The 21,783-nt window shown below is 56.1% G+C and overlaps 1 protein-coding gene across 1 annotated transcript in view; it reads left to right on the top strand.

Moving 5' to 3' along the window:
• Positions 1 to 21,464, top strand: part of MOV10L1 (Mov10 like RISC complex RNA helicase 1) — a 64,378-nt gene extending 42,914 nt beyond the window's left edge. Inside the window, exons 16-26 of the mRNA XM_032882739.1 lie at positions 6,116 to 6,233; positions 6,690 to 6,868; positions 7,712 to 7,858; positions 8,695 to 8,816; positions 9,935 to 10,034; positions 10,889 to 11,053; positions 15,174 to 15,347; positions 19,142 to 19,291; positions 20,060 to 20,167; positions 20,762 to 20,899; positions 20,989 to 21,464. Of these exons, the coding sequence (XP_032738630.1) occupies positions 6,116 to 6,233; positions 6,690 to 6,868; positions 7,712 to 7,858; positions 8,695 to 8,816; positions 9,935 to 10,034; positions 10,889 to 11,053; positions 15,174 to 15,347; positions 19,142 to 19,291; positions 20,060 to 20,167; positions 20,762 to 20,899; positions 20,989 to 21,084 (1,497 nt within the window). The 3' untranslated portion in view covers positions 21,085 to 21,464. The remainder of the gene's footprint in view (positions 1 to 6,115; positions 6,234 to 6,689; positions 6,869 to 7,711; positions 7,859 to 8,694; positions 8,817 to 9,934; positions 10,035 to 10,888; positions 11,054 to 15,173; positions 15,348 to 19,141; positions 19,292 to 20,059; positions 20,168 to 20,761; positions 20,900 to 20,988) is intronic.
• Positions 21,465 to 21,783: the final 319 nt, after the last annotated feature.

Here is a 21,783-nt window from a genome sequence, read left to right as displayed (position 1 = left end):
TTACCTTCCTACCTTAAATAATCTAAAATCAGACAAAACACATGGCACAACAGTTGGTGACATTTGCACATCAGATATCCTAGGGCAGTGATTCCTGAGAGAGGAAGACATGAGGTGGCCCCTGTGATTGCCCCAGCTCAGCGCCTTCAGAGTTACCAGGCCAGGGAGCAGAAAGGGGGAGGCCTGCGGTCTACAGAGTTGAGTAGACACACCCGACAGTGCAAGGACGAGGCGGGTGGAGGGCTTGGGGCACACGGCTGGAGGAGAGCACGGGAAAGACAGAGCTCTTGGGGTCAAAAGACTTGAGCCTGGGAAAGTATCCCCGCGAGCAGAGAAGAATCTTGAGTCCCCACAGTGCTGGGCATGGTTTGTTCCCACAGCCAGAGAACTCACAGAGTAGCAAGCGGAGTCCTCAGAGGGTACAGACAGTCCCGCCCTGCACCACCCGCTGCCTCACCCATCCAACAGAGAGTGGCCTCCACGTAATGCAGCCACATCCCACAACAAAATTCAAGGATGGTTGCAGGAATACAAAAATACACACCCATCAAGGTGTAAAATTCACAATGTCTGGTACCTAATCCAGAAATAAACTGAAAAACACAGCTCGTTTAAGAAATTTCAGTCAGTTGAAATCAACTAAAAAAAATTAAAAAAAAAAAAACCCACAGTGATAGCAATTAGCAGGTAAGGACATTAAAACAGTTACTATGACTATACTCCATGGGCTGTTAAGGGAGAGGAACACAAAAGCGTGTTCAGTGGAGATACAAACAATAAAAGACAAATTTCTCTTTTAAAGACAAAAACTTCAATGTCTAAGATGAAAAATAGACAATTAACAGACCAGATACTATAGTCAGAAAGACTAGTGAACTGGGGCGCCTGGGTGGCTCAGTGGGTTGGGCCTCTGGTCATGGTCTCAGGGTCCTGGGATCGAGCCCCGCATTGGGCTCTCTGCTCAGCGGGGAGCCTGCTTCCCCCTCTCTCTCTCTGCCTGCCTCTCTGCCTACTTGTGATCTCTGTCTGTCAAATAAATAAATAAAATCTTTAAAAAAAAAAAAGACTAGTGAACTTGAACAGTTAACAGAAACTTGACAAAATGAAACAGAATAAAACGATTTTTTTAAAGGCTCTAAAATATAGTGTATTTAAAAAAAAAAAAAAAAAAAAAAAACTTCAGTGAGCTGTGGGACACTTTCTAGCAAGCTCACATCCGTGCAGTTGGAATCCCAGAGAGGGAAGTATAAGAAACACCAGAAAAAATAGTGAGTGGAAACTTTCCTGATTTGATGAAAACCATAAGCCCTACATACTCAGGAGACTCCCTGACAGACCCGAAGCGTAAGAGATCTGAAGAAGACCGCACTGAGGCACAGGACATCACATCCCTGAAAGTCACTTACAAAGAGCAAGTCTTAGAAACAAGGAACGTCTCATTGCTGCAGAGTAGCTGACGGTGCTGGCAGGAGAAACTGGCAGCCCAGAACACGGCGCCCAGCAAACACCGCAGAAATGAAGACGGGAAAACGTACTCAGACGTACTCGGGCTGAGGGATGGGGGGAAACCGTTACTCGGTGACCTGCACCATGGGACACAAGAACCCTTCAGCACATGCAAATGATGCCAGTGGGCATGAGGGTCTGCCCAGACGAAAGAGGTGGACCAGAAATTATAAATAGGTACACGTGTTAAAATAACTTTTTCTTTTAAAAAAAGTTTCTTTAAAAGATAATTGACTTTTTAAAAAGAAGGAAATCCACGTGGGTGGACCTGGAGGACATTATACTCAGAGAAATAAGCCAGTCACAGAAGGACACATAGTGCGTGATTTCTTTCATATGAGAGCTCTAAAAAATTCAGACTCCTAGAATCAAAAGAGTAGAATGCTAAGAGGGTAGATCTGAAGTCAAATCGCACCACAATAAAATCTCATAATTTTATAAGGTAATTGACCTTTTAAAGCTGAAATAGTAACAGCATATTACAGAGTTTGTAACGTGGAGATCTAAAATATGTGGCAACAGCAACAGGAGTGGGAGAAGAGAGTATCATTTCTTACACTGTGTTGGTGTAATTCACTTGAAGGAAACTGATGAGTTGAAGATACATGCTCTAAACCGTAGAGCAGCTACGGAGATAGCAATATAAAGAGCTAGACCAGCAAAGGAAATAAAAGGGAACCACAAAATAATTATTTCAAAAGTAAGCAGAAAAGAGGGACACACGGACAACTGTACCGTAACCTGACTTACTTCCTACCCCCTTGTACAGTGATCGATGTAGATGGGGGTGCTGACGTCTCTGGCTATGATTGTGTACTCAGAACAGTTGAGACAGAGAAAACAAGTTGCAAGACCAGAGAGTTCAGTCTGCTGTCAGCCGCCACAGGCATGTGTGTGGTCTAAGCACAGCAGTTAAGAGGTAGAGATGGTCAAGGCTGGATAAAAAGGAAAGACCCAACTATATGCTGCCTGTAAGAAACACATTTTAAATAGACACAAATATGTCAAAAGTAAAAGATGGAAGAAAGATGCAATCAAAACAAAGATAGAGTGGCTGTGTCAGTGTCAGTAGGTTTCCGCGCACAGGTGATCAGGATAAGTGTGTCACAGTAAGATAATCGTCAGGAGTGCATCGCAGTCTCGGATACATATGCACCTAGTAACAGTCTCGAGGGAATGAACCGGAAGCTGACGAAGCAGCAGAGAACCAGACAGACTCCCTGCGACTGTCCGCAGTGTACGCCTTCTCCCCCAGGGCTGGGCAAGAATGAGAGACGATGGGCACAGCACAGTGACCGGTCACCGCTGAGGGGTGTTTGTAGAGCGCACCGCCCGGAAAGAGTTGGACACGTTCACTTGGTGTAGAAGCAAACACAGAATATTCGCCACTATAGACTTTATTTGGGGCCACAAAGGAAGTCTCAAATTTAAAAGAGATTGAAGTCCTACAAAATACAGTTTAACCACTCAGAATCAAGTTAGAAATCAATTGCAGGAAGATCTCTGGAAAATCCCCAAATGTTGAGAAACTTATATGTAACCACCAGATCACAGAAGAGATCAGTAGAGAAATTAAAATGTTTCTGCCGAGACGAAAGTGACACTGCAGCCCGCCAGAAGCCGGACGCTGCTGCTGGGGCTCTGGAGGCCGTGGCCCCGAGTGCCCAGTGTGAAGAAGGATACAGGTTTCAACTCCGTGACCTCGGCCGCTTCCACAGAGCATGAGAGAAATAAGAACAAATAAAATACACACTAAGCAAAGGAAAGGAAATAATGAGACCCTGGCGTAGAAACCTATAATCCAGGATGCAGAAGAACAGCGGAGGGACCCGTGAGCCAACCCAAAAGCGGACTGTAAGAGAAGATCAAGGAAATTGCTAAACTTCAAGACTGATGAGGGGAAAGCATGAAGACACAAATTCCCTGAATCCCGGAGGAGACAGAGATGTGACTCACTACAGCCTCTGCGGATGGGACAGAAGAGAGGCAAATAGCACCGGGGTGGTCAATGGGATGTGTCAGCTGCCCCGGGCCCTGGGCTGTTGGACGCCTGGTTATATCTTGTTTCTGGGTGAGATCATGTGGGTGGGTGCCCCGGTCAGGGTAGGGGGGCATCCCTCCTGTGAGACCTGAACAGAGCAGGCAGGCTCTCAGGGACTTCTCCAGCCCAGCTCCCCTGAGTGGGACCATCAGTCTCTTCCTGCCCTCTGTGTCCAGCTTGCCAGTGGCAGACCTCACACTCCTCAGCCTCTGCAGTCACATAAGCCAATCTCTTATAATAAATCTTTTTACCTATATATACATACATCCTATTAGTCATATTTCTAGAGAACTCATGCATGTATGTATAGGTATATATGAGAGAGACCAGGAAGGGTGGTTCGCACCAGGAATGAGAGGCTGGTTTAACATTCCAAAATCTCAGTCCGTGATACTCATCATGTGAACAAACCTAAACCCGCAGACACAGAAAAAGCATCTGACAAAATCCAACATCCATTCCTGATCAAAAAGTTTAGCAAACTGGATATGGAAGGGAACTTCCTTCACCTACCAAAAAAACCTACACAGTGAGTGACAAAATGCACTTTTCCCGTGAAAGTCAGGGCACTTCCTGTCTTGCCACTTATGTTCAACGCTGTGCGGGAGGTTGTAGACCAGCAATTTGGCAAGAAAAATAAAAGGCAGCCGTGTTGATGTGTAAAATCTGATGGACTCTAAAAAGAAGCTTTTGGAACTAATAGGTGAGAAGCTTACAGGGCATAAGGTCAGTATACAGAAATAACTTGTGCATTTATGAGCATAAGTACTCAGAATCAAATTTAGAACACCATACAAGGCAAAATCAGCTAACGCAAAGCCTCTTTATAATCAAACGTCGAGTACCTCGTGTAACGGACCGCGCACCGTACTCAAGGGGAAAGACGGCGGGGCTGTCCATCTCCTGATCGCGGGCTGACTGGGAACTGTGGCCTCGGCCCAGCATCACGAGGGATCGTACCACAGATCGCTAGCACAGAAAAGATCCAGATTCAAAATGCCAAGTACAGTTTCTGCAGAACGCGGACTGCTTTCGCACCCCCGTAAGCGAAACCGTCATCGGGCCGTGTATACAGACGGTAAGTAAATCCATGCAAGGATGTTTGGCATCCGTCATTCGGGAACAACCGCGGTGAGCCACCACTACACGTGGATGACAGTGACCAAACAAATTAGAAGGACCAACTGGACGAAGGGTCGTGAGCATGTGCGGCGACTGGCGCCTTGTACAAGCTGCTTTTGGAAGAGTTCCTCCAGAAAGCTCGGCCCACACTGGCCGTACAGCCCGGCCACTTCCCTTCCGGCGCTGGCCCCAGAGACAGAAGACCCGCGTCCACGTAAGGGCTCGTGCACAGATGTTCACAGCAGCACGCTCAGTAGGGGCCAGCACGGACACAGCCCCGGGGCCACCCACGTGCGAGTGGAGAGAGGAATGGCACGTTGCTTGGGTGCAGCGGTTCTCCGCAGTGACAGCAGCCGGCTGTCGTGCACGGGGCAGTGTCCGTGGGCCTCACGGCGGCTGCTTCCACGGCGGGAAGATGTCGGACCCTGCACCATCTGGACTTCACGCGCGGCGCGTTCTGGGAAAGGACACCGTGCCCTTGACAGCGGGGGCGTTCTGAAGCCGCATCTTGTGGACTCAGCAGGGCTGTTTAGCCTGTCACGTGTGTCCCTGTGTCATCTTGTCAAGTTGTGTGTGCCTGGCTTTAGATGGCGCATGTGAACGTGTGTCCGCGATACCCTGAACACTCAGCGTCCGGGAAGGGAAACAGCTGTGGCCTTCTGGACTAAAACTCGGCATGCACGCCGTTTTTAATGAGGAACTTTGTGGAATTCCACTTCTTGAATTCATCCTATAGAAGTCGTTGTGTTAGGTGGGCTGCTGTGCGATGGTTGCGTAACGCCAACTAGATCTTCAGAACACGGTGAGCCTGTGGCGGCTCACAGGTAAGTGTGCGGAGCTGTCGCTCACAGCGTGGTCTGCAGCACGGGGGGCCCGAAACCACTTCCCTCAGTCCCGGCCAGAGCGGGTGTGTTGAAGCACCCACAGAGCCAGTTCTTGGGCAGGATGCGGAACGCGGCTGACCGGGACCTGCCGGCCCTGGCGGTACCCAAAAGGCATGCAACGGTCCCTTCGGAGCGGAAGCTCGCCGGAGCCATCCCTGGCAGGGCTCGTTCCCGCTGCGGAGGAAGGGCTTTTGCCTGAGGGCTCCTGGGGGGCGAGGGACCAGGATTTGCCTTTAGCCACGTGGGTTTCCCCTCGCAGGTGAGCACTGGGAAGGACGCAGGAAGAGAAAAGACGCCACATCAGAGAAGTGTCACCCTTTGATCTGGCGTCATTACCCAGGATTTAGTTGGTTCATGTTAACTTTTGTAAGGGAATTCAAAAAAAATCTTTTTAGCAAATTTTCTCAGCTATTCTGTATTTTGCTGCGTTTTGAAACCTGTGATCCACGCAGAGTTAAATAAAACACGGAGAACGTGGGCAGGTGCTTATGTCACTCTCCAAACCTGTGTAGATACAAAGCTTTTTTTCTTTAAGGCTGTTTTTCTACATGATTGTCTCCAGAATAGGAAAGCCATGAAGGACCACACCAAGCCTGCAGCCAAGGAGAGGCGGCCTGATGCCCAGGCCTCACCGGGACTGGCGGCCTTTGCGGAAAAGTCAGCTCATCGGGGTGCGTATGGTGAGGGCTGCCAGGGGAACCTCGGGAACCTGGCCTGGAAGATAGGCCCCTCGAGATGCTCCTTCCTGCCCAGAGGGGACCAGTTGGGACCTGGGCGGGGGGTGGGGTGTTGGCTGCAGCCAGAGAGATGGACACTCCTGTCCTGACCAGACGCCGAGTGGAGCTGTGAGGGTACGGCTCAGTACTTGAACGTGACTACAGGCTCTTGCTGCGGGCCTCGCCCAGCCCGCGTCTCGGACTCCGGGCTAGGCGATGCTGCACACGGCCTGAGTGGCCTGCATCTCGGCTCTCAGAAGATGAAGTTGACTTTCCCTACTCTGCCCAGTGGAGTACAGCTCAGTAGCGGGAACCCGACCGGCTACACCGTGGCCGTCGTGATGGCCCCTGCTGACCTGTGCTCCTGTCGTGCCAAGGTGTTTGACCTCTGCCTGACACTGGTTCTCACTTTGAATGCAGTAAACGAAGTGCAGGTCCCCAGGGCGAGAGAAAAGGAATTTTTCAATCCCGTGCTCAACGAAAACCAGAAGTTAGCTGTTAGAAGAATCCTGAGTGGGGACTGCCGCCCGCTCCCGTATATTCTTTTCGGACCTCCTGGAACCGGGAAGACGGTGACAATTATAGAGGCTGTCTTACAGGTAACCCCAGGGAGCGGCCTCGGCCGAGTGCCGCGCTTGTGTCGTCAGGAAGGAAGGACAAGCTTGAAAAAATCCCAGTTATTTCATGGGTAGCCAAGTTTGTTTCAGCTTTTAAGGGAATATGTAGGATTTTCAAAGCTTATTCCGTAGGTTAGAAAGGGCTCTTCTCTCTCCTCCGAATGGCCGACCATTCTGGAGTGCCTGACTGCTTGGTGGAGCACGCAACTCTTGATCTCAGGGTTTGGGTCTGAGCCCCATGTCGGGTGTAGAGATAACTGGAAAACAAAATCCTTGAAAAGAAAAAAGGGAATGGCTGACCATTCAGTCACATGAAATTTTGTTGCAGAAAAGTTCTCTTAACAGTAGCTAAGCCACTGTTGTGCCGAAGTGTCCGTGTCTCTGTGTTTAAGACGGAGCTTGTGGAGGGGTTTTTGTCATTCGGGATTCAGACCAGTAGCCGTGTGCGGCGTGTGCCGCTGGCGTGATGTGCGAGCCACGCACCAAACCGATCCGACGCCGTCTCTGCCTCAGTGCGGGGTGGGCGGGCGGTTAGGTTAGGGTCCTGGAGGCCTGGAGGGGGGTAGGTTAGGGTCCTGGAGGCCTGGAGGGGGGTAGGTTAGGGTCCTGGAGGCCTGGAGGGGGGTAGGTTAGGGTCCTGGAGAACAGAGAACTCTCACGTCCTCTCGTGTCTTGCTGGCACACGCACGTGAGGGGCAGAACCATCCTGCGTGTTTCCACGGCTGGGCCTCAGGCACAGAAGGGGCTGGCGTGAGCCCGCGCGGTGAGCACGAGCACGGGACAGTTGACATTTATGCCCCTGTGTGTCTTGTGTCCTGGTTGAAGGTGTACTACGCTTTGCCGGACAGTCGGATACTGGTGTGTGCGCCCTCCAACAGTGCGGCTGACCTCGTGTGTCTGCGGCTGCACGAGAGCCAGGTGCTGCGGCCTGGCGCCATGGTCCGCGTAAATGCCACCTGCAGGTTCGAGGAGGTGAGCAACCACAGCCGGCCGGGGCAGACGGGTCCCGCCCTCCCGCACCTGACGGTAACGGCATTCTCCTTTCTCTGGGAGCCGGGCATTCCCCCTGGGGTTTTGGTTAGAGCAGGGGAGGGGATGGGGGAGAGTCTCAGGCAGACTCCCCACCCAGGGCTGAGCCCAGCACAGGCCTCCGTCTCACGCCCCTGAGACCATGACCTGAGCCACCCAGGAACCCTTGGCATTCTCCGCTTTATTGAATGCGGGTGTTTTTCTCTTCTTTGATACCCAAATGTATTGTTCCTTTTGGGTTCTGTTTTATTGATTTATCTATAAATGTTCCTTTAGGAAAATTAGAGCTCTTGGTTTGCTTAACAAAAGAAACGGAATCTAGGAAATGTACAGTTGTTTTGGGAGAAAGTTCTGCAGGTTCTGTGTTCTCTTTGGGGCGGAAGAGTCTAGAACATGGGGTAAGTGGACAGGAAGATGGAAAATGTTCTGCTTTAAGAAAACAGTTGTAACTAAGAAGTGGGAACAGGGTGTTCTGTTTTAGAACTCTCTTCAGCTTTGTCATGATGTCCAATTTAGAGAAACACTTGAGGGGCCCCTGGGGGGCTCAGTGGGTTGAGCCTCTGCCTTCAGCTCAGGTCATGATCTCAGGGTCCTGGGATCGAGCCCCGCATCGGGCTCTCTGCTCAGCAGGGAGCCTGCTTCCTCCTCTCTCTCTGCCTGCCTCTCTGCCTACTGGTGATCTCTGTCTGTCAAATACATAAATAAAATCTTTAAAAAAAATAAAGAAACCCTCGAAAAGTAATATTGGGAAAGTGAGCTGGCCACACGCCTCCCTGCAGACAGTCACTGACGCCATCAAGACGTACTGCAAAGACGGAGAGGACATCTGGAAGGCCTCCCGCTTCAGGGTCATCATCACGACGTGCAGCAGTGCGGGGCTCTTCTACCAGATAGGTGTGAGGTGGGCATTGGGTGTGGCTCGGGCCGCAGGGACCCACAGAAGTAGCATCGGTGTCCTCGTGGAGCTTCCGTGCAGGGCAGGACATGAGGACACGGGCTGGGGGCCAGGCCAGACCCCGGAGAGTGAGGACGGAACCCCCACCCAGCAGCTGGGGAGCCAGCGGGGAGCTGGGGCTGCACGAAGCTGAGAGGGTGTAAACACGGAACAGTGTAAACTGATAAAAATGACTTTAACCTAGTTATTAAAAATTGAAAACTCAAGTGTTTATATCCTAAGAAAGATCTGTAATCTTGAGTTTCTTCATCAGGAATTGGGACATGAGGTAGAAGAATGGAAGCGTGTGATTTTCCCGTCTTTTGTAGGGAGGGACCTGCGGGTGTCGTGGTGGGGTTGTAATTGGACTCCCAGTGGAGAGAGGAAGATGGGGGCCCAGAGCTGCCTCACTGCACACCAGAGGGCTCTGATGGGGTTTCTGTCAGGCTCAGCCCAGAGTGTGTCCTGTTGCCGGCGGTTCTGGGGCTTTCGGCGCGCGGTCCCTGCCGCAGATCTTTTCTCCGGGCATCTGGTGGGGCAGGGGCCGCCTGGGGCCCAGAGCACATGCTCTGCTCTCTCCCTTGGGCCCCCTGCGCCTGGAGCACTGGCGTCGTCCTAGCTGAAAGCGCGCCGGAGAGCGCGGATCAGGGAGGACAGCAGCCACCATGTGGGGGCGTCGCTCAGACGGACCAGCTCACCCTGTTCTCACATCCACCAAGTCGGGGAAACTGAGGCGCGGAGGCACCACGACCTGCCCAGGATCACGTGGTTTGTGGGCAGTCGAGCTGTGTCCCAGCCAGGCCTCAAACGGGAAGAGCATCTGCTCTGAGGGGGCCCATCATGGCCCTGCCCGCACAGTCTCCCGTTAGTGTGTGCGCTCCCACCCCTCACCCTGCCTGCCTCGGAGTCCGCTTGAACACGACAGACCCCGCATCCAGAGTCGCCGGTGCCGGCGCCTGTAGTTCATCCAGACCAGACGATCCCACTTTCCTGGCCAGCCTGCCGGGGCGGGGCAGACGTGGCCATGCAGTGTGTGTTGGCTGTTGCTTGACAGAAATGACCATTGAGAACATCTTTGGCTCTAGAGTCGGACATTTTACACACGTGTTTGTGGACGAAGCGGGACAGGCGAGTGAGCCAGAATGCCTTATTCCACTGGGGCTGGTGTCAGACGCCAACGGCCAGGTAAGGCCTGTTTGCTGTGTGGTTCTCCTCCCGTCCCCCCTGCACTGGTGGGTGCTCTGCACACCCGACCTCGGTCTCTGCCCAGGACAGCCCCAGGGTGACAGGCTCGGGTGAGGTGCTAAGGACGGAGGCTGCGGAGCTGGGCCTTGTGTTCAGTCCCGTATCTCACACCTCGAGGCCAGGGAAGGGCCGCTCTGCCTTTGGATTTGTTTTTCAAATAGCACTAAGAGGTACTGTGCAGCCGGGTGGGGACCTGCAGGTAGGGCCCTGGCTCGCTGCCCGGGGACTGACCACGGTGCCCCCTCCCCTGCCCGTAGCTGCTGACCCCCGTTACCCTAGGCGGATGCTTTGGGCTTCTCCTGCTCACACCTGCTGCCTCCTCAGTGCTCAGCCTGGGAATGGCCTGGGGTCCTCTTAAGCTCCCCTTAGCCTGCTCTTGGCACACGAGTGTACTTGGGGAACCGCTCCAGCTTCTGGCCCCTGGACACTGGCCTCCTCCCATCCCGACTGTCAGGTGCGGGGATGGCACAGAGACCGAGCAGGGAGCAGATCTAGTTTGGCTGCTACGTGGGCCAGGAGTTGGCAGGACGGGTAGGCAAAGGGCAGTGTCCGGGAGGAAGGGTGCGGCACGTGCTCAGATGACGGGGGCAGAGGCTGCCCTGCCAGTCTGAGTCTCTGCCGCCTCCCAGCCTGCACTCAGGGATCCTCAGTCGGCCATCAGAAGGCAGGAACCTGGGCTGTTGCCTGCCCGGGGCCCCACACACCTGTGTCCTGGGCCTCCCCTGGCTGTGGTAGTGAGTGTGTGGGACCACGGTCCCCCTGCTCTAGCGTGGCTGCCCATTCGTGTGCTACAGATTGTCCTTGCCGGAGACCCCATGCAGCTCGGACCCGTCATTAAGTCCAGACTCGCCATGGCCTACGGGCTGAGCGTCTCTATGTTGGAGAGACTGATGTCCCGGCAGGTGTACCTGCGGGACGAAAACGCTTTTGGGGCTTGCGGCGCCTACAACCCCCTGCTGGTAAGCACACGGATCGCCGTCCTTGTGGCTCCCCGCAGTCCCTGCCACCCCTGTAGCTGGGCTCTGCTCCCTGCCTACACTGCACTTCTCCCCGGGGAGGGGAGGGGAGGAGGCAGAGAACTCACACTCCCCCTCCCATTCCAGAGGGGACGTTGGCCAGCACTCCGTCCCAGCCACGCAGACGGGTGCTTCACAGGCCCACAGGGATCCGCAGTTCCAGGCAGTCCCATCTGAGCCCGAGGGCAGAGGTTCTGTGGGGCCAAACACAGGAGCAGTGAAATCGGGGTTGACGGGAAAACAGGAAAGAGCCTCTAACTTGTCATCTGAAGGACAAGGCCCCGTGCTCTCCTGTGGGGCCGGTCTGCTAGCTAACCTGCAGAGTCCCTCCTCAGCCCCACTGCGAGCACTTTGAGGGATGGGCTTTGCAGTCTGCATTTTAGCCCGCCGTAGCCCCCGACACACTAGAGCCCTAGAACCGTGGGTCTCGGGGGTCCCTCAGTAAGATGAGCCAAGGGGCGTGGTCTCTCAGCGCCTACGCTAGGAAAACAAGGAGCGCTCCTTCTAAACTTCAGCAGTGAACAGAAACGAGATGTAGTGATTCTGGGCAGATTTTCCTGGAAATAGCTTGAGACCCGTGTCAGGCTGTCGGTCCTCAGACCCTTTACCCACTGGAGAACGGAGGAGGACAGAGCGCGCGTGGGAGCTGGGGGCGCTGGGGGCACTGGACCTTCAAGAGGTTCTGAGGACCACGTGAGCAGGTGGTGAACTTGTGCTGGCCCAGACTGGGCAGGAGAGAGCCCCCTGCCCATCTAGGCTACCCAGCAACCATGTCCCCAGGGCTGCCGGAGCTGGAGGAAGGGGAGGCCGCCAGCAAAGCTGGGATGCGCTGTGTGCCGGCCTCCTTCAGGCGGGAGCCTCAGCCTCTGGCGCAGGCACAGGTCAAACGGGGAGGCAGGGCTGCCTCGGCCTGAGTACCACACACCTGCTTTCTCCCCAGAGGCCCTGACGCTACAGCGAGTGTCTGGGGGCAGAGACCCTCTCTCCCCGGCACCCCATAGGCTAATGCGGGGCCTGGTTTGGGGGAGTGAGAAGCTGAGGTGCTAAATTGAGTTTGGGGTTTTGATGAGCATCTTGGAGATGGGACATGCTGTAGTGACTGAGATGACACTGCTGCCATCAGCAGGAAAGTTGTGGGGCCTCCCGGGTTCTCACCCCAGGAGGTACTGAAGGGTGCTCTAGGCCAGCTGGAGGCAGAACGTGAGTGGTTCTTGCTCCCTGTGCTGGTGACCACAGCAGCGGCTCTACAAGATCCCGGCAGGGCTTCAGGTTGGCTGTGGGTCCCAGGGGCTGTGTTCTTGGCCACCTGCACCCGAGCTGAGACCAGGCTTCGTGGGTTTGTGTAAAGGCCAGGGCCACAGGACAGTGAATGCAGCCTGGCCCGTCCACCCCCGAGGAAGGCCGCTCAGCTGTCTGGACCCAGGAGACCATCTGAGCAGCTCTCTTCTCTTCCCCAATTTCCACTTCTGGGAAAACACAGGCCTGTCGGCCTGCGCGTGGGCTCAGAGGCCCCAGATCCAGAGCACGTGCTTCTCAGCAAACCGTCGTTCTCAGGAGCTTTGCCGTCCAGATGTGTCTCCCGGGGCAGGAGCTCATCTGTCCGGGACCATGCGTTCCAGTCAGGTGGTGGACGTTAAAATCCCTGGGACGGAGGAAACGTGTTTCGTACCCAGTATCCGCGCAGTGGGAGTTCGGGCGCCCTGGTGGCCGGCGGGGAGCCCGGCCCGGGCGCTCTGTGCAGCCATCGGCAGGCATTGCCAGTGGCACCCACCGTGTGTCAGCCTCACGGTCAGGGTCCCCCACCATGGCTGCAGCCTTCGCAGCAGCAGGGACCGCCAGGCATCGTGCAAAGCCCCACGGATGCCAGCAGGCCCCACAGCTACCTTCCCGCCTGTGCCCAGGAGCCTCCCCTGCATCTCTGTGGGACCAGGGCAAGAAGGGCGGGATGGCCCGAGTCCCCGAGGCCTGGGCACAGCAGCAGTGGGCCTACAGCTCCGGGAACCAGGCTGGAGAGGCAGGAGGCCGTGGTGGTGCCGAGATGGGGAAGCCACAGGGGGGTGGGTCGAGGAGTCTTGAGCCAAGTAAGACAAGGGGGCAGGGAGCGGCAGCTGTGGGGAGCGGAGTAAGGATGGCCGGTCAGACTCCAGAACCTCGGCATTTTCCAGCCTGCGGATCAGGAGGAACCTAAGGGGAAGGGCGCCTGCAGCTCCCTGGAGGATGCAGTGGACTCCCAGGGTCTGCGGCTGGGGGGATGGGACAGAGACGCCGATTTCGGCCTGTGAGATTCTGCCTCTGCCTGCGCTTTTGAGGTGACCCACCCGGGTGGCCCCGGGATGGCCAAGGCTGGATTCAGGACCGGGTGGGCAGGAGGATCTGTCAGACGGACAGAGACACGGGATGGACAAAGGGCCAGTTCAGGCTGCAACACGGACATCTGTGGCTTCCAGTCAGCGGCGGAGTGAGAGGATTGCTCTCCCACGTGCAGCGGACAGCATGCCCACCGCCGCAGCAACAGCTCCCGGGGCTGTGTGGACGGAGCCTGTGTGTCCCCCGCACGACGGCTCCCGGTCCCCCAGCCTCCCCACCTGGGGCCGGCCTGGCCCAGGATGGATTCTTCCCGGGGCCCGGTGGCCCAGCTGGGGAGGCCCAGGGCAGTCTGGACCCGGAGCAGACAGTGTTTTTTGCCCACCCTGCCCGGGGGCCTGGCTGCGAAGTCGCCCCGTGCCCAAGCAGCTGCCACCTGTGGAGGCTCCTGGGCCCGGGCAGTGCCCGACTTGCCAGCCCAGTCCATGGCCACAGACGTGTCCTCCTCCATTGCCGTCCCTTTTCCCTGACCAGGGGATGGCACAGCCGGAGACCCTTTTCTGGGGGCTGGGGACACAGGTGAGGAAGGTGAGGAGGATGTTTTCGGGGTGCCTTCAGGACTTCAGGGGAGAGTGGGGCCTAGAGGTGGAAGCAGCCCTACAGAAGCTGAGGAGGAGCCCACAGAGGGACACCGTGGCCCGCCATCCCTGCTGCCACCTCCTTGCCTGGCTTTAAGCCCTTCGTGATCATCACCTGCTGCACCAAGACCACCACCGGCAGCTCAGCTCACCCAGTCACTCCCCATCTCAGTCCCCCAGCCAAAGCCCCGTGATCTGATGAGCCGGCCTGCCGTCTGCCCCAGGTCACCGGTCACCTGCTGATCACGGCTGGCCTTTAAGACCTGCACCGTCCCTGGCTCTGCAAAGCCAAGAACTGCTTATGGCTTGTGGGTCTGTTGTGTTTTGTTTTTTTTGTAGGGATCGTTTTAAGCCAGGTTCTCCTGTTTGCCCACTTAGTGAAATTAATATTTTATTACATGGTCTTAAAGAGAACAGTTTAGGGGCGCCTGGGTGGCTCAGTCAGTTAAGCCTCTGCCTTCGGCTCAGGTCATGATCCCAGGGTCCTGGGGGCCAGCCCTGCATTGGGCTCTCTGCTCAGCGGGGAGCCTGCTTCCCTCTCCCCCTGTGAGCGTGCCCGCTCTCCCCACCCCCGGCCATGAATAAGCAGAATCTTTAAAAGGTGGTGGGAACACCTTAGTCCTCTCAAGAAAGGGCTGCTCTGACCCAGGTGTCCACTGAGAAATGACCGGGTGAGGAAGATGTGGTGTGTCTGTGCAGTGGGCTATCATGCAGCCACCACAGTGGAATCCTGCCGTTTGCAATGACATGGACGGATCTAGGGAGAACAACGCTAAGTGGAATAAGTTAGCAAGATGAACACCGCGTGATTTCACCCGTACGTGGAATTTAAGAAACAAAACGATGAGCCAAACAGGCCGTTAAATACAGAGAACGCACGGATGGTCACGGGGCAGGGTCGTGACACGCAGAGTCACGTGTTGAATCGTTACATTGCACACCTGCAACTAATAGTTCAAAAGGTCCCTGGAGGTACATGAGCTTCCTGATGCAGTGGCAGGTGACCAGCTGGGTGGGGGGAGAGAGAAGAGGGTGCCCTGGGGCTGCGATCTGAGGGGTCCTTAGCATTTTCTCTTGGACAGACATGCGACCTGCGTGTGCCGACTTGGCTCTCCTTGCAGGTCACGAAGCTCGTGAAGAACTACAGGTCCCACGCGGCTCTGCTGGCACTGCCGTCCCGGCTCTTCTACCACAAGGAGCTGGAAGTGTGCGCAGACCCCACGGTGGTCACCTCCCTGCTGGGCTGGGAGAAGTTACCAAAGAAAGGCTTCCCCCTCGTCTTCCACGGCGTGAGGGTGAGTTGTGCACTGAGGGCGGCCTGGGAGGGCGAGGCTCGGCTCCAGCCGCAGAGCGAGCCCTCCGGCCCTCGGCGCGGTCCTGCACCGAGTGTGTTTCGTTCAGGTCGGGCACTCGGGAAGCCTTTACCTGTCGCCGGCGGGCCGAGGGCCGTGCTGGGGCGGACGCGTAAAGAGCGGTAGGGAAGGCCTGTGGCCCCGCAAGGCGGCCCATCAGCCACACAGGTGACCACATATGGAGCAGACTCCAGAGGCTGCCGGCCAAGTGGGCGTCGGAATGTCACCGTAAAGGAGTTTACGGGGAGGGCATTAAAGCTGCCGCGTCAGGGAGTGGGAGGCCGGGGCGATGAGCAGCGCCGAGGGCACCTGGACACTAGGCTAGTGCTCCCGTGCCCACCAGGAGTTCGTGAGTCGAGTGAGTACACTGCTGGGGGGTGGGGGAGCCTCCCCTCACTCACCATGGCCTCACCGGTGGGTGGGGGCTCCCTGGCAGGGAAGAGCGAGATCCTCGGCAACCCCGCAAATGACGGGGGCGCCCTGGAGCCGGTGTGTGTCGGAGGCTGTCGTCGGGCAGCACAGGTCGCCTCTTGCATTAACCACCCCACGTAGTCATCCAGACCTGGGGCTGCACCCAGACCCTCGGACGGGAGGAGCTAGTGCTGGGGTGCGCCCGGGGTGCCATCTGCCCTCTCCACACAGCCTGCGTCCAGGTACGTGGGCCCAGGTGACGGCAGCACCACCTCGGGCCCCCGGGTTCGCCTGCTCGCGGAAGTGGCTGGACAGGTAGTTGCATGTTCGGGTGTGGCTGTGGAATGCCTGCCCTTTGGGCAGAAGAGAGCTCAAGGCGAGGGGTTCCGTGGTGAGACCAGTACCTCCCAACTCGGAGCTCTCAGCACAAGGCCCCGTGGGCTGCGGTCTCCTCCCAGCCTTCTGTGCCGTTCCCCCGGGAACAGTCCACTCCTGCTCTGTCCGTCCTCAGAAGCTTTCCTGTAGATCAGTAAAGCAAGGAGATGGAGCAGGGCAGCAGCGGTCTCTCCGGGCCCGTCCAGAAACCAGCCTAAGCGGGGTGGGCCGTGGCGTTGGAAACCGCCAGCGGAGCGCGTGGAGCGAGAGGGCACGTAGCGGCCCTGAACAGAGACCCCAGTATCGTCCTGCCCACAGTAACTCACACGTTCATGTGACCTACACAGAAGCCACGTGGGTTTTTTCACAGGAGAGTGATTGTAAATGTGTAAATGTGTTGTAAGTGCAAAAAGCGTTTGTAGAAGGAGGAAATACAAAGCCAGCTGGATAACATACTGCAAACTGTAGCAAATAAAAGCATACTTTCAGACTCAAAAAAAAAACCAAAAAACTTACAGGTCAGTGAAACAAAGTCCAGAAACATTTGTTTATTTAGTAAGGATTTTTTAAGGGCCTGTGTCCCAGACTCCACTCTATGCCCTGAGTACAAAATGGGGACCAGGGCTCTGGGGCTGGGTTGCAGAGAACATGGTCTGCGCCCTTTGTTTGAGCAAAAGGGTCTTATCACCGGTTTAGTGGCCTCAGGATTGCCGGTGGGGCCTGGCCCTTGCCCTCCCCTTGTGTGCTCACTCTTGGCTCTGGCAGGCCACTCCCAGTTCCTCGGGACACAATGTCAGACATGCTCCCTGGCAAGTACCCCCTCATGGGAGTTCCTTTGACTCACACCTTCCCCTGGGGAGGTTCTAGAAGGACCTCTGTCCATCTGACTCACCACTCCATGCCCATGCCCAGCACATCTCAGCAGAGGAAGCTCAGTAGAGAGTGCTGTGTGAACGTTGTGGGGCTGAACCCCGGGGTGACCCAAGGTGGGACCACCAAGGTCGCGGTGGTCTTGTCCTGGTAAAGGAGAGTTGGGAGCCTGCACCACAGTGGACATGTGGCTGATCTCAGACTTCTTCATCCTGCGGTAGAGTTGAGTAGGTCAGCAAAGCCCCAGTAAGCCTGAGATACTGTCTGGCCCTTTACAAGTAAGATGTGGCAACCCCTGGTCTAATTGAAAAAAAAAACCAGCTTTGGACTTGTTTATGTCTTCTCTGTTTCGTTCATTAATTTCAGCTTTCTCTTTAAGCAGCCCCTTACTGACTTCCTTATTTTTCTTTGTTGTAATTCCCGTAAGACGGGCACTTCATTCCCATACTCCTCGTCCTCTTAGTTAGGAAGCCACCGGAGATGCCATCCTGTAGTTTTCTCTTCCCCGTGTGTCTGCTGAGAGACCCTTCTCTCATGACTTTCTAGACCTTTATAACTTGGTTTTTATTTTCTTTTCGGATCCAAGGGTTATAGAGAAGCATTTTTCTTAATGCCCAAGTGGCCAGGAATGCTTTTTACCTCTTTTTTTATTTCTGCTTTTATTCGGTTCTGATCAGGAACTAAGGCCTGGAAATTCTTTGCTTTTAAAAATGTATGTCTGGGGCACCTGGGTGGCTTTCACTGGGCATCTGCCTTCAGCCCAGGTTGTGATCCCAGGGTCCTGGCCTGCTCAGTGGAGAGCCTGCTTCTCCCTCTCTCACTGTCTCTCTGTCAAATAAATAAATAAGATCTTTTTTTTTTAAATCTATGGCCAAACGTGTATCCTGTTTGGTGGGTGTTCTAAGGACATCCCCCAACCCCCAATCTCTGTTCGAGGGATTTAAGTTCCATATACTTTTTTTCTCTTTTTACAATTTTACTTATTTGAGAGAGAGAGCGCCCCCTCCCCGGCCCCACCGTCGACTCTGTCCCCGAGTCTGACCACTGCGGTTGCCTCCTAGTAGTGGGGCCAGGACTTGTCCTTCTGTGTCTGGCTGGTTTTACTCAGCACCGTGTCCTCGGGGCTCCCTCAGGTCGTGGCAGGCGTCCGCTGCTCCTTCCTTTTCGAGGCTGAGGACTATTCCACGACGCCCACGGGCCGCATTTTGTCTGTCCCTTCGTCTGGCAGGGGACGTTTCAGCTGTCGTGAGTAACGCTGCTCTGAGTACAGGTGGACAGTGTCTCTCTGAAGCCGGCTTTCATTTCCTTTGGGTAAATCCCTGAAGTGGAATTGCTGGGTCACAACGAATTTTTGGGATCGAGGTTTTGAGGAACCTCCACACTGGTTTCAACGGTGATTGTACAACTTACGTTCCCATCAGCCGCGTCCAGGGACCCCGGTTCCTCCACATCCTCCCCAGCACCTGTTTTGTTTTTTCTGTAGTAGCCGTGTGTGTGTGTGTGTGTGTGTGTGTGTGGTGTGGGATCTTGGACTTTTGATCTGTGTCTCCCCAATTAGTGATGCTGAACACCTTCACGTCCTTGTTGGTCTACCATCTGCCGTCTTTGCTGGTGGGCTGAGCGGGCCCAATCCTAGTTGTGGGGAGGGAGTGGGACCCTGGGTGCATGGTCACCTGTTCCGTGGCAGGGCTGTGCTTGGCCCCTGCTGAGCTGACCACAGCTGGCCAGCTGCCTCCGCAGGCCACACAGTCTGCTCTGAACCCTGCCCCCCTAGGCCCCCGGTCACCTTTCCCTGTCCTAGCATGCCCTCCTGTGTGTGGCTGTGTCAGCGCATGCCTCGCTGACCGTCCACTCCTGTTGCAGCAAATGACACGCCGCCCCCAAGCAGCCCTTCTCTGGGCTCCTCTTGGGGCCGTGGTGCGTCTCCACTGGGACGGTGGGGTGTTCTCGCTCTCGTTCGTGCCGCGCTCCCAACGCCAGCCTCTGCCCCCTCCTGGCTCAGAGCCCCCTTGGCAAGCATGTGTTGAGGACATGAAGTGTCCTGATGCGTGTCCCCTTCCCTTGTCCTCTGATTACCTCAGGGCAGTGAAGCCCGTGAAGGGAGGAGCCCGTCGTGGTTCAACGCTGCGGAGGCGGTCCAGGTCCTGCGCTACTGCTGCCTGCTGGCCAGGGGCCTCTCCGGCCAGGTGTCCGCCAGTGACATTGGTGTGATCACGCCCTACCGGAAGCAGGTGTGGACCTGCCCACCGCTCCTGTGAGCGTCCTTGGTCCGGGAGTCTGAAGGGAGGGAGGAGACCAGCTCCTCTAGCGGCACCGAGTCCTTCCACAGGGGGCTCCCGCTGGCCCGCCCTGCACCCCACCCCCGGAGTCCTGGTGCTCAGACCCTGGCGGGGTGGGGGACAGGATGCTGGCTGGCGGGCGAGGGGCCACCCTCCAAGCTCCCAGGGAACAGAAGCTTCCCTTATGCCGCGCTTTCTCCTGTACTGCATGCTTTCCTCCAGGGTTTCAAACCGGCTTTGCTTTTGCCAAGACCCACTGGAGAGCCTTGTCTCTAGACACACAGTGCGGGGTCCTGTTTCCACGCCACGGCTAGTCCCCTCCTCCAGGAGCTCGTGCCTCCCAGAGACACCGCCCCTGCCTTCCTGCGGTGGTTGTACAAAGCCTGTTTCCAGGTCTCTGTCCAGCCACTCGGCTCTGCCCGGCCGAAGGTCCCTCCGCTGTCCCCAAGGAGATGACCCCGTCCACAGAGCCACAGGCCCGTGCGCCTCCGCCCTCCTTCCTGCGCACCATGGGGAGACAGAAGCTGCGCTCCTGACACACGCTGTCCCCTTTCCCCCTAGTGCACTGGGTCTGAAAGCAGAATTTGTGCTCCAGTCAACCCAGATGAAATAGGGTTTGGAATTGGAAGGCAATATTGCATATTGGTTAATATTGGCTTATGTTTAAATATATAAAAAATTGGTCATATTTGTAAAGTTCTACTTTTATCTGCTTCAAAGGTGGAAAAAATCAAAATTCTTTTGCGCAATGTCGATCTGACGGACATAAAGGTTGGATCTGTGGAGGAGTTTCAAGGGCAGGAGTATCTGGCCGTCATCATCTCCACCGTAGGTGCTCCTGCTCTTGGTGGGGGTGGCGGCGTGTCCGACGCCGCCCGATGTCTGTCGGGTTCTTGGTACTTCCCCTTAGAACGTGCCGGAGGCCCTTCCCCAGCACAGGGGAGCCACTGCAGGGTGGGGTGCTCCGGCGTCCGAGGCCCCGACTGTGGGGGTGCTTAGAAACTCAGCCACCCTCACACGACTAAAGCAGAGCGATCGGGAAGCAGTGGGAGATGCGCTGGAGGAGGCGGCACAGGGCGCTGAAAGAGAAGGGGACGGAGGGGCCGAGCGGGAGACGGCCGCCGCCCAAGAAGGCCCCAGCGGCTCGGCCACCCGGGAGCATCAGCCCTAATTCTCACAACTCTGTTTCCCTGTCAGATTCTCCTGACTGAGATAAGTCAGAGAGTGCGGGTGGGATAAAGGGGACCTGCACCCAGAGACACGTGAGAGGGTCTCGTGAGGCTCCCCCCACAGTGCTGGTTGTCTCCTTTTGTAACCAAAAACGGAGTTATACTGATGTCTAATATTTTTAAATGCTTTAAAATGTCGTATTTCTTTCCATGCCGAAGTTACGATACCGTTTTTACTTTGTGGTTTTTTTAGGTACGGTCAAATGAAGATAGATTTGAAGATGATAGATACTTTTTGGGATTCTTATCCAACTCGAAAAGATTTAATGTTGCAATCACCAGACCCAAAGCCTTGCTGATCGTGCTGGGAAACCCTCACGTTCTGGTCAGAGTGAGTCACCTGAGGAGGGCAGGGCGTGGGGACAGGGTGCCGCTCAGACAGCTTGGGCTTTGAGGCCTGGCTCTCTGGTGTTTTGGCAGGATCCCTGTTTCGGTGCTTTACTGGAATACAGCATCACCAACGGTGTCTACACCGGCTGCAATCTCCCTCCGGAACTGCAGTCCCTGCCAAAGTGAGCTCCGCTCCTCTTCCTGCCCCGCCCTGCAGCCCACCACCCTCGCCTCCTTCTTGTGCAGTCCCGGGGTGACGCTTGGGGCCACTGAAAGAGACATCAGCCCCAAGCCCTGCTTTGGTGGCCCCCAGGACCCAACCCTGAGCTGCTGCAGGGAACCCAGCTCACCAGCTCCCTCCCCTTCCCCTACCTGTAGCTGTGATGAGACATGCGACCCGTCCCTCCCCCACCCCACAGAGCCTGGGTCAGAGGGCCCCACAGGACCAGGTCCCCAGCCCCAGCTGGTAAGGCATCCCAGACATCTGCTGTCCTCCCTTCTGGGCTGGGAACCCTGCCACGTGCCTGTGTCCCAGCCTCAGCCAGGAGTGTGGGGCCCGTGGGGTCAGACAGCCTGGTCTGTTCTCTGCACCAGCCCTTTCCTGCCACGGGACGGGCACCTGAACCCGACACCCGAATAAATGCTCACATGGGACACCCAGCGTGGCTTTCCACCTCCAGGCGCACTGGACACGGGGAGGCCATTATGCTTTCCCGTGGCCTCTGACTCCAGCAGGCCGCCATGCGTTCTCCAGCCCCTTGGGCCAGCGTCAGCCGCGTAAAGCCCGGGGCCTCCGCAGGGGCTCCACGTGGGGACGGGCGGCCACACGGAAGTGGGGTCAGCATCCTGCTCCCCTGGAACCGTGGAGCAGCTGGGGGGCCCGTC

This window comes from Lontra canadensis, unplaced genomic scaffold (assembly GCF_010015895.1).
Source record: "Lontra canadensis isolate GAN:19392208 unplaced genomic scaffold, GSC_riverotter_1.0 scaffold84, whole genome shotgun sequence".
NCBI lineage: Eukaryota > Metazoa > Chordata > Mammalia > Carnivora > Mustelidae > Lontra > Lontra canadensis.
Note: the sequence above shows the minus strand (reverse complement) of the source record. Positions and strands in the feature narration are given on the sequence as shown.